The 14,136-nt window shown below is 40.8% G+C and overlaps 1 protein-coding gene across 1 annotated transcript in view; it reads left to right on the top strand.

Moving 5' to 3' along the window:
• Nucleotides 1-14,136, top strand: part of SCEL (sciellin) — a 302,364-nt gene that overhangs the window by 204,797 nt on the left and 83,431 nt on the right. Inside the window, exons 7-9 of the mRNA XM_032402808.1 lie at nt 7,062-7,123; nt 7,828-7,945; nt 10,945-11,004. Of these exons, the coding sequence (XP_032258699.1) occupies nt 7,062-7,123; nt 7,828-7,945; nt 10,945-11,004 (240 nt within the window). The remainder of the gene's footprint in view (nt 1-7,061; nt 7,124-7,827; nt 7,946-10,944; nt 11,005-14,136) is intronic.

The raw sequence follows: 14,136 nt of genomic DNA, 5'->3' as shown, positions 1-14,136 counted from the left end.
CTGCTCGGGTTTTGATTTGGGATCATGGCATCAAGCTGTACTCAGCATGGAGTCTGCTTGTCTGTCCCTCTCCCTCTGCTCCTCCCCCCACCCCTGCTCTTATGCACTCTTTCAAACAAATAAATGAACAAACAAACAAATAAATAAAATCTTTAAAAAAGAGGGACACATGTAGATTTAATGAGAAAAATTTATTTTCTCCCAATGTTAGTCACTTTCATAAGAAAAAAACTCTTGCATACTTATTAAACTATTATCACCTGAAAATGGAATATATTACATGTTCCTTTCTCATGACTTTGTGTCAATGGACAGCATGGGGCTAAGAAAGAGTATAAAACATTATCAAGTTATCTAGCAAGGAGATAGATCCGGGGAAGGAGTCTGGTCAGCAATAGTCCCAGGTTACTCATGGCTTCAGTGTAGATGCAACAGGAGTGAGGCTCGAGGCTGAGCTGTCCAGAGATGTTGGAACAGCCATTCATTACTGCTGGTCCTCCCAGCTCCTCTTCCATTATCTTCCATTTTTCAGAACTCCAGGGCATTTCCTTGAGTGTCTGGTGTTGGTTATATCACATGGTACTTTGAGTGACATGTAGTACCATGTACTCAAAAGAGCCTTGGCGTTGCTGTCATCTGGACCTAATTACGGTTCCTGGTTCCGCCACTTACTGTGTGACCTTGGGCAAGTTGCTTAACCTCTCTGAGTTTTGGATTCCTATAATTAGAGATAATAGTACTCATTTGGAAGGATTAAATAAAATAACATTCATAAAGCATGTGGCACAATCTGAAGCAATAATAGGGACTCAACAAGTGATCCTTCTTGCTAGGAACATTGAACACATAGACATATTGCAAGAAATAGTGTTTTACTAATAAAGAGTCACTGATATCTTTTTAAAAGATTTTATTTATTTATTAGAGAGAGAGCACAAGCGGGGGAGGGGTGCAGAGGGAGAGGGAGAAGCAGAGTCCTCACTGAGCAGGGAGCCTGATGTGAAACTCCATCCCAGGACCCCGAGATCATGACCTGAGTCAAAGGCAGACACATAACTGACTGAGCCACCCAGGCGCCCCAAGAGTTACTGATATTTTGTAGACCACCATGGGCTTTTTACACCTTACACCTTCTATTTGCTCCACAGTGGCCTCATAACAGGTGGTAGGAAGAGCATTAAGCTTGTGTAATAAAAATATGGAAAACAATCTTCTGAACAAACTAGGAGGTTTATTTTTTTTTCTTGCAAGCAGAAGTCAAGAGATAGATAATCCAGGGCTATTGTGGCAGCTTTGTGATACTGTCAAGGCACCAGGCTCCTTCAGCTTCCTGCTCTGCTATTCTTAGTATGTGACTTCAGTCTTCATGGTTAGTCCCTGGCCCCAAGATGGCTGTTCCTACCTTCTGCATGCATCCTCATTTGAGAGAAGAGGGAGGGTGAAGCACAAAAGGCTAAGTTCTTCCTGGGGAGTTTCATGAAAGAGGCAACAAGATAGAACTGGGTGTCCTAGAGAAAGCAAGTGGGTTTGTTGGAAACTTTCCTCGAAAGTATTACAGAGACTCCGGGGTGGAGCCAGAGAGGTGTTTACAGGACAGCTGAGGCTAGTCATTGTCAGGGAGAATGAGTTTAAGGGCCATGAGCTTCATGGTTTCTTATCTCACTTGACTCCGTTTAACTAGGACTTCTGGAGAATGCCTAGCTACAGAAAGCATGAAAATGTCAGACCCTCTAGCAGAATGTTGGATCTGATTAGAGCCATTCTCTAAATATAAGGTAAAGAGGAGATACTTGCTTTTCTCTGTACAACTTTGCAGAAAGTGTGGGAGTCCCTGGCATAGAGGAAAAAATGATGAGCCTCCAGCTAGAAAGCTTCAGGTTGAGTCCCAGCTTTGCCACTCATTAGCTACTCGAGCTGAGTCTTTGCTTCTGTCTCTGCAAGGTAGGGATTGTATCACTCTAATTTTTTTTTTAACTGAGGTATAGTTGTCATACAATGTTATATTAGTTTCAGGTATAGAACATAGTGATTTTGACAATTCTTTGTATTAGGGCTCGCTACGGTAAGTGCCATCACCATCTGTCATCATACAATGTTGTTATAATATTATGGACAAAATTCCTATGCTGTACCTTTCATCTTAATGACTTATTATTTATTTTATAACTGGAAGTTTGTACTTCTTATTCGCCTTCACCTATTTTGTCCATCCCTCCACCCCCTCCCTTCTGGCAACCACCAGTTTGTTCTCTGTGTTTATGAGTCTGTTTCTGTTTTGTTTGTTTGTTTTGTTTTTTTAGATTCCACATGTAAGTGAAATCATATGGTATTTGTCTTTCTCTCTGACTTATTTCACTTAGCATAATACCCTCTAGGTCCTTCCATATTGTTGTGGAATTATATCACTCTTAAATGTTGTTGTGGAAACCAAATGAGATAAATTATAAATTACTATAAGATCATCTAAAGTATTATTCTTGTCTGAATGCTCCTCCTTACCCAGCAGAACTTAAAGGGGCAGCAGAAGCCTTGCTTGGGAGGAGAATTGAGGTGGGATGTGGGTAGAATAGCAAAGAAAATCTAAAAAACAACATCCATGTAGAATCATACACATGTGGTCTTTTATGTCTGACTTCTCTCATTAACATACGTCAAGCTTCATTCATGTTGTAGTATGTATCAAAACGTCATTTTTTAAAAACTGCCAAGTAAAATGTGTGAGTGTAACACTTTCATGTTGTATCCCACATGCTCTGTGCCCATTCATCCATCCGTGGATATTTGTGTTGTTTCCACTTTTTGGCTGTTTTGAATGATGCTGCTATGACCATCCCTGTACAAGTTTTTGAATAGACATCTGTCCATAACTAAGAGAATATCAGAGAGCACACAGAGAAGCCTGCTCTGTGAGGGCTTGTCTGCTGCAGACGCTGTCCGGGTTCTCATCTTGCCAGGCACTAGGGGCAGAGCTCATGGCACTTCCAAAGCCTGAGATGTCAGGAGTCAGGTGGGGACCGCTGGGTTTCCCTTTCCTCTCACCGTAATGTCAGGGTACTGGTCCAGTCTTGCAATGACTCAGGATAAGCTTTATTGCCGGTTGCCATGGAAAGAGGTGGTTTTGGTTTAGAAGGCAGTTTCTGCCTCTTCCCACCTTAGCTGTGTTGCATCTTCTCCCTGAGCTTCAGGTGTCTTGTCTGGGAGATGGAGGTAATAATAGGTACCTCACAGAGTGTAGGACGAGGATGAGACAATGTCTGGGGGGCACCCCAGTCAGAGCAGGTGCTATTGTGGCCCCGTGCAGTAGGACAGTTGAAGACACAGAGGGCACAAGTCAGAGACAGTGTGACACAGAGCCCTTTGAATGACCTATTTTAGGAATATTTAAATCACTTTTCCCATAAGTACTCTATTTATTTGCTAGGGCTACCATAACAAAATACCACAGACCAGTTGACTTAAACAACAGAAATGTATTGTTTCACAATTCTGGAGGCTAGAAGTCCAAGATTGGGATGCTGTCAGGTTCACTTTCTCCTGTGGCCTCTCTCTGTGTCTTGCAGATGGCCACTTTCTGTGTCCTCAAATGGCCTTTTTTCTGTGCACATATATCCCCGGTGTCTCTTTGTGTGTCCAAAATTCCTCCTCTTATATGTTCATGAGACAGGTTGGATGAGGACTTACCTAATGGCCTCATTCTAACTTAATCATCTCTTTAAAGGCTCTGTCTCCAAATACAGTAATATCTTTAGGTACTGGGTACTGGGCTTCGACATATAAACTTTGGGGGAGATATATTCAGCCCATAATAAGCACCTAAGGAGCATCTACTCTGTTCTAGACATCTGAAATATAGAAGGGAAAGACTTAGGTCTTGCCCCTGGGACACTCAGTCTTTTGGGAGAGAGAAACAAATAGACAATTATAAAAATGCCTTTCTCCATTTACTTTGCCCTGTGTCTTACATGTAATTTTCAGTCTTTGCAAATGAATCATCAAATATACATTCAGCATTTTGCCCACTGCAGAATCTCAGTTCAATCAGCTATGAACTCTCCAGGTCTTCACCAACTCAGGAAGAGAATTTATTAGAGCCCATTGAGAAACAGGAGAAGGTTAACCAAGAACCCAGATAAGCTGGGCCAGACCGAGGGGAAATGAACAAATAGTTGAGATTGAAATTTGTCTTCACATGCCTCTTTTCCACCCCTTTCTGCCAAATTTTAGTGACCTTCAAACACAGCCAGCCAGAGGCTGCCCACACTGCATGCCCAGTGTCCCAAATTTAAGGCTGTTCCATCCCCTCCCCACACACAACCACACCTGCCTTACGTCTTTGTTCTCTAATTTCCAAGATGATAGAGGCATGAGGCTAAAAACTGAGCACTTTCATGGGACGCCTGGGTGGCTCAGTTGGTTAAGCGTCTGCCTTCAGCTCAGGTCATTGATCCCGGGGTCCTGGGATGGAGCCCCACATTGGGGGAGCTCCCTTTCAGCAGGGTGTGTGCTTCTCCCTCTCCCTCCGCCCCACCCCGCTCGTGTTCTGTCTCAAATAAATAAAATATTTTAAAAATTTGAGTACTTTCAGTGTGTCGGGCAATAATCAGACACTTTACAAATGTCATCTAATTTGATCTTCAAAACAGCTGTTTCACCTCATTTGATAGATGAGGGAGCTGAACTACAACACACTCAAGGTAACAGTAAATAGCATCCTTTAAATGCAGATCTTTCTAACTTCACTAAGACCTTCAGACTCTCAGCTATTAGTGATGTGAACAGCTGTTGACCTCTGTGACGATAATGCCATGATTGACTACATTGGTGGTTAGTCTTAGGTTGGGTTCCTAGAAGCAGTGCCTGAGAGGAATGTGGGTGCCTGTGACTTACTGAGGGTAGGCTCTCAGGAGGAAGGAGAAAGGGAAGCAGGGAGTAGAGGCAGGGGGAAGGGCTGAGCAAGGATATGCTCTCTGTTAGTCTAGCTTCGGCCTGATCCCATAGTGACCTCTGAAGCATAAATCACCTGCAGAACTGGCTCTACCTTGAGGCAAACGGTCATTTTGCCCTGGGTCATTCTACCATTGGCTGTAAGTTGTAGCGTGTGGGGAAGGTGTGTAACCAGGTAGCCCCACCAGGAATCATGAGCCCATAGTGCCAACCCTGAGATAGGTAGAGGGGACCTGGTCTGGGCACCAGCACATTCCACTTCTCACCTACACTAGGGTTGGGGTATAGACATTCTAAAAGAAGGCCCCAAGGAAAACGATGATGTCATCCAAAGGAATGTGTCTTTACCACTTCAGGTCCTACGGCAAGTTATTGTAGGAGATACTTTTGCATCAGAAGGTGAGAGACAGGGGCTTTTAGAACCCCTGAGTTAAACCTATGAACAGCTGCCTGATAGTATGGTCTTAAATTGGAATAGCACTTATAGTTTAACGTTTGATGTTTGTGTACGTTATTCATTTAATCATCACAAACCTATGATGGCAGGTTTCATTAGCCCATTTTACAGGGAGATTATGTGGTTCAATTACAGAAATTTTTTTTTAAGGTTTTATTTATTTTTTTTTTGAGAGAGAGAGAGAGTGCATGTGTACAAGCATGGGGGAGGGGCTGGGAGAGAGGGAGAAGCAGACTCCCCGCTGAGCAGGGAGGCCCACCTCTGGATCATGACTTGAGCCCCTGAGCCGAAGGCAGATGCTTAACCTACTGAGCCACCCAGGCGCCCCTCAATTACAGAACTTTGATGTGATAAGGCTGGGCCTACGACTTGCCTCTGACTTGAGATCTAATGTCCCTCCTTCATTTCATCCATTGTACCGTTGGATGGATTCTGCAAAAAACCTCATGCCCCACCTAGGGGACCAGCCATCCCCATTTGCTCAGGACTTTTTCAGTTTTAAAACTGAAAATCCCACATTCAGGGAAACCCAGGGCCAACTTAAACCGTTAAACAGAAAAAGCAGTGCCTAGGGCCTATGATACCTTTAGAGCCCTACAAAAAGGTTCTAATTTTAATACCTTTTAACAATGGAAGAAAACATATGAATATTATAATAATAATGAAAGTATGCTAATTAAGCCAGCCTGGATAACTTTTCATCTTTATATTAACAACCGTAAATATACTTTTTAACTGTGTGGGCATGTGCGTGCATGCGTGTGTGTGTGTGTGTGTGTGTGTGTGTGTATGTGTGTGTGTGTGTGTATGTGTCTCTGTGTGAATGTGAAGAAAGAAGCCTATGAAAGCAAAAGTGCCTAGGACTCACAAAGTCATAATGTAGCCCCGAGTTCACTTTGGCTTCCCCAGAGGCACTCTGCGTATTGTGCTGTGAATTCCATGTCTCTGTCTCCCTACTGACCTGACCAGACATTTCTCTTACTCATCTTTTTGTCTCCAGCTCCTGGCTTAGCGCCCAGCACACTATACACACCCAATGCCTATTTATTGATTGAATAAATGAGTTAATTGATGGCCTCATTCAGCCGATTGCTTGATTAACACTGGGGACATTCACTGCTCTTGGCCTCAATTTCTACATCTGTAAAATAAATACATTGGAATAGAACTCTCAGGTTCTTAGGGGGCACTTGATGTCACATATTTGTGATACCAGGTCATGGGACTTTCTTAATGTCATTGAAAAATGTCAATTATCATATGGTTTCACTTATTTGTGGAACATAAGGAATAACATGGAGGATATTAGGAGAAGGAAGGGAAAAATGAAGGGGGGGGAAATCAGAGGGAGAGAGGAACCTTGAGAGACTACGGACTCTGAGAAACAAACTGAGGGTTTTAGAGGGGAGGGAGTGAGGGGATGGGTTAGCCCGGTGATGGGTATTAAAGAGGGTACGTACTGCACCTGGAGCATGGGTGTTATATGAAAACAATGAATCATGGAACACTACATCAAAAACTAATGATGTATTGTATGGTGACTAACATAACATAATAAAATTAAATTAAAAAAAAGAAAAATGTCATTACCAGTGAAAGAATCACTTGTAAATTCTTAGAGTCATTGTTGTGTTTTTTCCCCTCCGTATTTTTCTTTTAGATCCTTACTGGAAGGCAGCATGTCCAATTTTACCTTGCGAAAAATGTCTCCCACAGGAAATGGTAATGTAGATAATATTTTCATTACCCAGAAAACTTAAAAATCTGAGAAAAACAACTCATAGCTCTTAATTCTTTTATATAGATATAGAATGCTTAGAAGCAACTGCCAACGTTAGGCTTAAGGAAAAAGTAGGAGTGCTATAGCTTTTATTCATGTAATTGCAATGCAAAGATTTTTTTAAAAATCAATAAAAATGTTCTTTTGTGTGTGGGACATTCTGTGCTTCTGACTCCCCTGAGATTAAAGAATTCAGTTACTTATAATCAAAAGCACCAGAACTTCTTGACTATCATTTACTAGGTACTTGTAAAGCAGTCTTGTGTGTACTTCTTTTTTTTTTTTCTCTTGTATGTACTTCTGTAGCATATATTTTTTTTAAATAAAATGGTCAACCACCAAACCATGGCTTGGTTTATCCCACGCCCGTGGTTCTGTATTCCCGGGTGCCACACAGGACCTCATGAGCTGTCCCGGCAGTTTCACTTGGCACCTGAGCAGTTTTATATGTTATCTCTGGGGTGTGGGATTTTTCTCTCTTACCAGCGCATCCTATTTTGAAACAGTGCTGAACTTGTCAGCCTACAAGATGGATGCTGGCCAATCAGATGTGCCTCTCAAGACACCCAGGTTAACAACTCACACTTGACCCCATGAGATTGCATTTCCCAGTTTGGTTTTTTTTTTTCATTTTTTCTGTTGATAGATATGAAGAGTACCACTCAGGGGACCACATTGAGGCAACAGGGTTTTCATGAGGTGAACAAAAGAAGGACTTTCTTACAAGACAACAGCTGGATAAAGAAATGTCCCAAAGAAGAAAAGTAAGAGGGTGTGGAGAGGGTGGGTGGGTGGATGAGTAGAAAGAGCTATTCTCTAACTGGGAAGCTAGTGGCCATCTGGAAAGCAGGTGCTTTCCTTAAAACACTTTGTTGCATGGCCTAATGTTTGGTAAGATTTAGTAGGCATACATTGGTTTTAAGATTTTCAAGAATATTTCTACCATTTTTATTATCCATGTAATGAAGAGCATGCGAGTCATTAGGGAGAAAAAGCAGAGTTTCATTGTTACAACTAGAATGGACGTTTGTGTCTTTTTGATAAACTGAAAAGAACATGACTCAGCAGTTTCCCAAAAGGTAATATTTAATCCACAGTAGGGAGACTCCTCATGCATGTTCATCATGTCAGTTGAAACAAACAAATAATAGTATGATTCCTAATTTACAAATTTAATAATAATTTATCTAAAATTTCTGTATGTGCAAGTGAAATCAATACATTCTCACCTCATTTTAGTCACAGTGGTCATATATCTCTAAGTATCGGGTGGGTGCTAAATGTGGTATTACTTTGCAAGGGAAAACATTTACCCTCAAGAACATTTTGTCTGTTTTGAGCATTGCTTCTACTAGCTCTGTGTTATAGATCTGAAAACTGCAATTGTAGGCATATTGCCTCATGGCCAACATAGATTTATAATAGACATTTGTCTAGCCCAGATATATTTATGATAAATTACATATATACATATGCATATATTTTTTAAAGATTTTATTTATTTATTTGACAGAGAGAGAGACAGCAAGAGAGGGAACACAAGCAGGGGGAGTGGGAGAGGGAAAAGCAGGCTTCCCGCTGAGCAGGAGCCCGATGCGGGGCTCGATCCCAGGACCCTGAGATCATGACCTGAGCCGAAGGCAGATGCTTAACAACTGAGCCACCCAGGCGCCCCAATATGCATATGTTTTTTGATTCCCTCTTGTGTACAGGTACATACTTTACATATAAGGCATCTTTAAATCTCACAAATCACACAAGGTAGGTATTACATCCTCTATTTTATAGAAGAGGGATCTGAGGTTCAGAAAAGTTAAGTAACTTGTCCAATCCACACAGCTATTAAGTGATGGAGTTGAAATTTTAACATGACCCATTGTCTATTACACCAACGGTTCTCATTCAGGGGCAGTTTTATCCCCAGGGGATGTTTGGTAAGATCTGGGGACATGCCCGGGTATCAAAATTAGGGAGTACTCCTGACATCTAGTGGGTAGAGGCCATGGATGCTGCTAAACATCCTACAATGCACAGGGCACTCCCCATGATACAAAATTATCAAGCCCATAGTGTCATAGTGCTGAAGTTGAGAAGCTCTACATTACAGGATACTTACTCTCAACTAAGCAGGATACTTACTACTAAAGTGCCCATATATAGTTATTTGAGGAACATATTTATAACTGTTAAATGAAGATGTCTATTAATTTCTGTTATTAAATCTTATTATTTTAAGGGAATATAGAGGTATTTAGAGACTCACATTGACTTTTGGAGTTAACATTCTTGGACAATCATCATTTCCTTTAGTAACACACATTTACTACTTCTGTCAGAGCCCTAATATGGCACTTCTATTTTTCTATAGTGGTTGAGTGATGTCAAATGTGAATCATAAATTCTGTGTTGCAAATATTTGCACAGATGGGTGAGGATAGAGATGTCTAAGACAAATTATAATTGGTAGGAATGATGGTTTTATGCCAGGCATGCCTCCTTTATAAAGGCCCAGGTAAGCCAGTTTGGATGGCATGGCAGCTGTTGAATGAAGGGAAAATGGGCTCCAATGTTTCCCCCACTCCTACTGGCCCAGGTCTGGGCTGTGTGTTATGATTCTTCTTCAGGTCAGAATGCATCTGGTGTCTGCTACTCTCTCACAAGTTTAGGGAACTAGATACCAAGAGAGATGGAAAAGTTCTCTTGGGATTTTTGAGGGTGTAAATTTGCTGGAATTGTTTCAGTTTCACTGTTCATCTTTCTTTTTAATTATCTACCACAGTTTCTTGTATAGCTTTATTATAAATAGTTCCAGAGTGTTGAGTAACATTAGGGGAGCAGAACCAGGAGCAATGTGGTATTTCAGGTTTGGTTGGGTTGACATGAAAAAGGTTCAGGTACTTGGTTCAAGGCCAAAAGCTCTACTACATGTTTTGACATTTCCTAGTTGCCTGTACTTTCAGGTCTGCTGTACAAAATAAGAAAGACATTGTTTGGGATTTTATGTATGAAGGTCTATGTATGTAGAAAGGGTTATGTATGAAGGGTTAACTAGGAGGAAAAGCAAAGGTTTGAAATAAAAAGATCTGGGTCCTAGATCCATGCCTGTCACTTACTAACCTTTTGGTCTTAGGAAATCTCTGATTTTTTCTCTGATCATTTCAAAATCTCTGATCAATTTCTTCTTCTGTGAATTGGGTATGACAAGGTCTTCTTTGCCTAAGTCATAGGATTATTTTAAGGACCAAACAGTTCTCACGGTTCAAAAATGGGCCAAATATCCTGTGAATGATCCACCTTCTTAACCATAAATTTGGTACTTATTTTCCTGCTTTTTGTCAAGGAAAACTATCAAGTCCATCAGATGAAAATGTCTACATATAAAAGACTTAGTTATATTTAAGACATGTTTGTGAAAGCTTTTACCTTCCTGCAGAAAAGGACTCTTATAATGTACATAAAGTAGATGTCCACATACATGTTCCCACACTCTGATAGAAAAAAAATAACACTCATTCCATTGTTGAATCATATGGAAATCTCATGGGATATATGAGAATCATTTGTACTGACAAACTTGTTTCTTTTCACCATGCTCTTTCAAGGGGAGACTGGTAAAAATAAATGTATTGTTGTGTTCTTATGCCTGAAATAAGATGAATTAATCTTGCTCTAAATTGTGAGCTCTTTCCAGTCTCCCTTATTTAGTGCTTACCAAATACTGTGGTAACTTTCCATGTGACTTTGTTTTGTTCTTTCTTTACAGAGATGAAAATTATGGTAGGGTGGTGCTCAACCGACATAACTCCCATGATGCCTTGGACAGGTGGGTGTTTCAGACAAGTTACATCATTAGCAGAAACACAAAGACAATAGTTTTGAGAGAAGGCTTGTTCAAGACAGACTGAATATTTGTGACTAGCCTCAGGCTTTCTCTGGCATTCTGGAAGACTCTGTGATATCATTAGGAGTTTCCACAGAGCAAAGTCTGTGCTTCTCCAGCTTCATGCTCTAGAACCACAGCTTGGGGGTATAGAATAACCAATCCATGGAGGTAGCCCTCTGGATGGGAAAAAGAAAGGGCTGCTGCAGAAATGTGACCAGATAAGATATATCAGAACCTTAGGAAAAGTAACGCTAAAATATAGAAATAACAGCCCCAGAGTTCACTTGCTTTATGGGCAGTACACTTCTTTTTAGAAACTCCTAGGTTTGTGAAAAACCATTAAATGATACTGAGTGGCAAAAAGACTGAGGCAAATTAGGAGAAAAATTCAGACAAAACTCATAATCACAATAATGTAAACAATCTAAGATTGATCAAACAAGTAGATAATACTCTTGTTAAACCACATTTATGCTCACACACATACAAACAACCACATCCATCAGAAGAACCTAAGTATTTATCAGACACAAGTTTTATCTGGTCTAGTAGCCTGTGTCTGTCTGTCACCAAGATGTATTTAGTAAAGGAGTGTGATTGTCTTTTATGGCATGGACTTTAAAAAGTAGACACCTTGAGTTTTTTAGAAACTTTTATTTATGAATTTTTCTAAACCCTTCTAAACCTGTTCATAATTTTGACCTGTTCTAAAGGTACTGAGCTTAGAACTCTCTACACAAAGTATCTGTTTGGTTTTCTGGTTCGCAGCCTTAGTTCATCTGACTGATTATTCTGTGACTACCTTTGCCCTCTCCTTGGTCGTCATGATTTTGAAGATTACAACCTTGTTCTCAGGTGGCTCTCACCCCCAAAGGGAGTCTGATCATTTTAGTCCAGCTACCCATGGAAATTACTCCCTCCATTTTACTGGCTAACTCCCCTCCACATACTGGCTAAACAGTACATTGAACTTTTATCTTCAGTAACAAAAGTGTGTGAGCCCGAGATGTTTTCCCCTTAACCCATAACTAGCGTCTCAAAATACATGTTCCTAGAAGGGTAGTGCAGATGATTTTCCTCCTTGCACTTGCTCAGATGGATGCCTACTTTGCCATTTTCTGCCCTTTCACAGAGGCTGTACCCACTTTGGTGGACACTTAACACCATTTTGGAGCATCTGCTATGTGCTGCCATAGTGCTAAGTGCTGGGAATACGAAGATGCATAAGATACCGCCCTTGACCTTAGGGAGCCTTTACATTCTGGAAAAACATGGATCCATAGACTACAAGACTAAAATTTACCATGGAAGTGCTATTGTAGAAGTGTGCGACAGCGCCTTGAGAGTAGACAAGAGAGCCTAACTCTGCCTGAATTAATCAGAGATGGCACCCAGAAAGTGTCTTCCATGTTGGCCGAGGAGGATGAGGAGGGGTTTCTGAGTCGGGAAGGGCGGCTGGTGGGCATGAAGCAGGAGAGAAGTGCTTCCATTACAAGTGGCTATGTGTGCAAAAAGCTCCATGTGAGCAGAGACTGAAAAGGCTAAAGGAAAGGGAAGGTAAACAATATAGTCTCCTCACCTAGATAACAGCTTCATAGTAGGCACGAACTAAGAACTTGTGCTGTGTACTTCTCTGCCAGATTATTTAAACCTGTCAGATAAGCCTGGCAGCACAAACATTTGCAGAGATGCCTACTGTGAACCAGACACTGGCCTGAGGACTGGGAATAAAACAAAGTCCCTGCTTCCGTAGAACCTGCCTCCTAGTTGAAGGTGGAGGGGGGGAGAGACTGAAAATAAATAAACACAATATAATATGATATGTTGCCATAAGTGCTAGGAAGAATAAAGCCAACTAATGAGACATAAAGTGATGCTGAGAAGGGCGTCAGATGGCCCTTCAGTGTCTGTTTGCAGTCGTGCATTCAACACAATGCTGGGCTAGACCATGATTTCACTCTGAGGTTCCTTTAAAACTGAGGGAATCGCATTAGGCAATTTTCATTACTTTTTTCTCCCATCAACGGACACTGTTCCCTCTGTTTCCATTTGAAAATGTTCACAGCTATTTATCCTCCAAGGCCCAGCTCAAACTGCGCCTTATCCATGAAGCCCTTTTTGATTCTTTTACCTAGAAATAAACTTTCTCACCTTAGAACTTCCTTCCCTTTCCCTGAACCTCTTTTATGACAGTGGCCACTATCTGCCTTTGGGTGTACATATCTAATTTGTCTCCCTAGCTCTGTGTGAGTAGATTCCATAGTTTTTTATTCTTGACTTCCTCATAGTCATCAGCACGGTAAATTATATATTGTTTAACTTCAAATATTTGCTTAATAAAAGTACACTATATCAAGTTAAAAATTAAATTGTAAGTGCATATACTGCTTTAGTGATTTTTCAGATTCAGTATCTTTGATCTGTCAGCTTCAAATGATGCTTTGAAATGCAAACACAGTAAATCATGATATAATTCATCAAAGAGCTTGCTTTTCCTGTATCACAGGGTTATATAAGGCATTAAACAGCCTGATTTTGCTGATTGATCAGTCTGATCAAGATATTCCCATTTGCTTTGATGATCTTGATTCCTACTATTGAAACTCCTATCCTTTCTTCCCTTCTTTTCTTGTCTTCTTCCCTCTCCCCTTTGTTCTGCTCACCTATCTTCCTCAACTTTCTTTGCCTTCTGTCTCTCTTCTCCCTACTTCTCCTTATCTCCTTTTTCTTCTCCTCTCCTCCCTACATCTCTCCTTTCTCTCTTCTCGCACTCTCTTTTCTTCATTTCTTTCTAGCTTTTCCTGTTTCCTTCTTTTCCTTTCTTCCCTCTCCCTTCAGTTCAGCAAGTTCTTTTTTTCAACCCTGTCCACGGTGCTGAACTTTAAATAAAGCTATTTGTATTCAGCTTGTTGAGCTAGCTTACGGTGTTACTAAAGTTCTGCAAACAAAACATATCTGATTTTAAGGGATTGAGTTCCTATGATGTAGAAGTCAACAGTTTTGATAAGAGTACACATTAATTGGTAACCACTTTGCATGTCATGTTGTTTGTTTTGCCTATCCTTTATCCCC

The sequence above is a fragment of the Phoca vitulina genome, unplaced genomic scaffold, assembly GCF_004348235.1.
Source record: "Phoca vitulina isolate PV1807 unplaced genomic scaffold, GSC_HSeal_1.0 scaffold5, whole genome shotgun sequence".
Classification (NCBI taxonomy): Eukaryota; Metazoa; Chordata; class Mammalia; order Carnivora; family Phocidae; genus Phoca; species Phoca vitulina.
Note: the sequence above shows the minus strand (reverse complement) of the source record. Positions and strands in the feature narration are given on the sequence as shown.